Raw genomic sequence first — 2010 nt, forward strand, 5'->3', positions numbered from 1 at the left:
CTCTCTCTCTCTCTTTCCCTCTTTCTCTTTGTCTCTGTGTCTCTGTCTGTCTCTTGCTTTCTCTCTCCCTTTCTGCCTGTCTCTCCCTCTTTCTCTCCCTTTCTGTCTATCTCTCCCTCTTTCTTTCCTTTCTCTCTCTCCCTTTTTGTCTGTCTGTCTGTCTGTCTGTCTGTCTTTCTCTCCCTCCATTCCTCCCTCCCTTCTCTCCTGGAATTACAGGGACTCAAAGCTGCTGACAACGACCCCACAGCTCCACCATATGACTCCCTTCTAGTGTTTGATTATGAAGGCAGCGGTTCCACGGCTGGTTCTTTGAGCTCCCTGAACTCCTCCAGTAGTGGTGGTGAACAGGACTATGATTACCTAAATGACTGGGGCCCACGCTTCAAGAAACTTGCTGATATGTACGGAGGAGGTGATGACTGAACTACAGAACAAACTTGGTTTTTGGACAAGTACAAACATTTCAACTGATATTCCCAAAAACAAAACAAAACAAAAAAGCATACAGAAGCTAGGCTTTAACTTTGTAGTCTACTAGCACAAGTGCTTGCTGAAGGCTTTGGCATAGGCTGCAAACCCATTTGGGCTCGGTGGGAATATCAGTGATCCAATGCTGTTTGGAAAAAAAAAATATTGAGCTCAGTTACACTTGAATTTTACAGTACAGAAGCACTGGGATTTTATGTGCCTTTTTGTACCTTTTTCAGATCGGAATTAGTTTTATGTTTAAGGCTTTAATGGTACTGATTTCTGAAATGATGAGTAAAAGAGACAAAATATGTTGGGGTGGGAGCAGTAAGTTAAACCATGATATGCTTCAACATGCTTTTGTTACATTGCATTTGCTTTTATTAAAATACAGAATTAAAAAGAAAAAAAAAGAAAAACCTCACGGAATGATTTTATTACCTTGGGGGAAGAGACCATGAGCTTGAGAAATGTACATTACTTCTAGTTTTAGACTTTAGATTTTTTTTTCACTAAAATTCTAAAACTTGCGCAGCTGGTTGCAAATAAAGGGAGTTTTCATATCACAAATTTGTAGCAGAACTGAATTTTTTCCTAAGCTAGAATGTTAGACACATTTTGGTCTTAATCCATGTACACTTTTTTTTTATTTCTTGTATTTTTTCCACTTCACTGTAAAAATGGTATGTGTACATAATGTTTTATTGGCATAGTCTATGGAGAAGTGCAAAACTTCAGAACATGTGTATGTATTATTTGGACTATGGATTCAGGTTTTTGCATGTTTATATCTTTCGTTATGGATAAAATATTTACAAAACAGGTTTAAAACAAGTGACATTTGATTCAAATTGTTGAGCTGTAGTTAGAATACTCAATTTTTAATTTTTTAATTTTAATTTTATTTTTAATTTTAATTTTTTTTTGTTTGGGGAGGGAGAAAAGTTCTTAGCACAAATGTTTTACATAATTTGTACCAAAAAAAGAAAGGGGTGGCCTGACACTGGTGGCACTACTAAGTGTGTGTTTAAAAAAAAAAAGCTTTTAAACTGGAGAGACTTCTGACAACAGCTTTGCCTCTGTATTGTGTACCAGAATATAAATGATACACCTCTGACCCCAGCGTTCTGAATAAAATGCTAATTTTGGATCTGGTGACTGGTTTGAATTTTTTCTTTTCCACCTGAATAACTCTGAATGCCACCAAAAAATGCCTAATGCTGAAATTTCAAGTAATAATAATAATAGTAATAATAATAATAATAATGTGTGTACTCATCTTAGCATTACAAAAAATGGAAGTGCAAACCTTTCTTATGATTACATAAAGATCAAGGAGAAACAACTTTGGGTTCTCTTATCGGAAGAAAAATCATGCAGTTACAGTCTGTGCTACTAGGTTAAAAATGGTCATCTTTTCAGTTTAACACCTTTTTTTTTTTTTTTTTTTTTTTTTTTACCCTGGTACTTCAGTGTATTGTCTCATAGGTGGAAGATTGGTAAGGGTGGGTGGAAGATTGGTAAGGGTGGAGTTTAACG

The 2010-nt window shown here is 35.8% G+C and overlaps 1 protein-coding gene across 1 annotated transcript in view; it reads left to right on the forward strand.

The window, feature by feature from the left end:
- Window positions 1-1626, forward strand: part of CDH2 (cadherin 2) — a 268670-nt gene extending 267044 nt beyond the window's left edge. The window contains exon 16 of the mRNA XM_044666453.1: window positions 220-1626. Coding sequence (XP_044522388.1) covers window positions 220-426 — 207 coding nt within the window. The 3' untranslated portion in view covers window positions 427-1626. The remainder of the gene's footprint in view (window positions 1-219) is intronic.
- The last annotated feature ends 384 nt before the right edge of the window (window positions 1627-2010 follow it).

The sequence above is a fragment of the Gracilinanus agilis genome, chromosome 1 (genome assembly GCF_016433145.1).
Source record: "Gracilinanus agilis isolate LMUSP501 chromosome 1, AgileGrace, whole genome shotgun sequence".
NCBI classification, from domain to species: Eukaryota; Metazoa; Chordata; class Mammalia; order Didelphimorphia; family Didelphidae; genus Gracilinanus; species Gracilinanus agilis.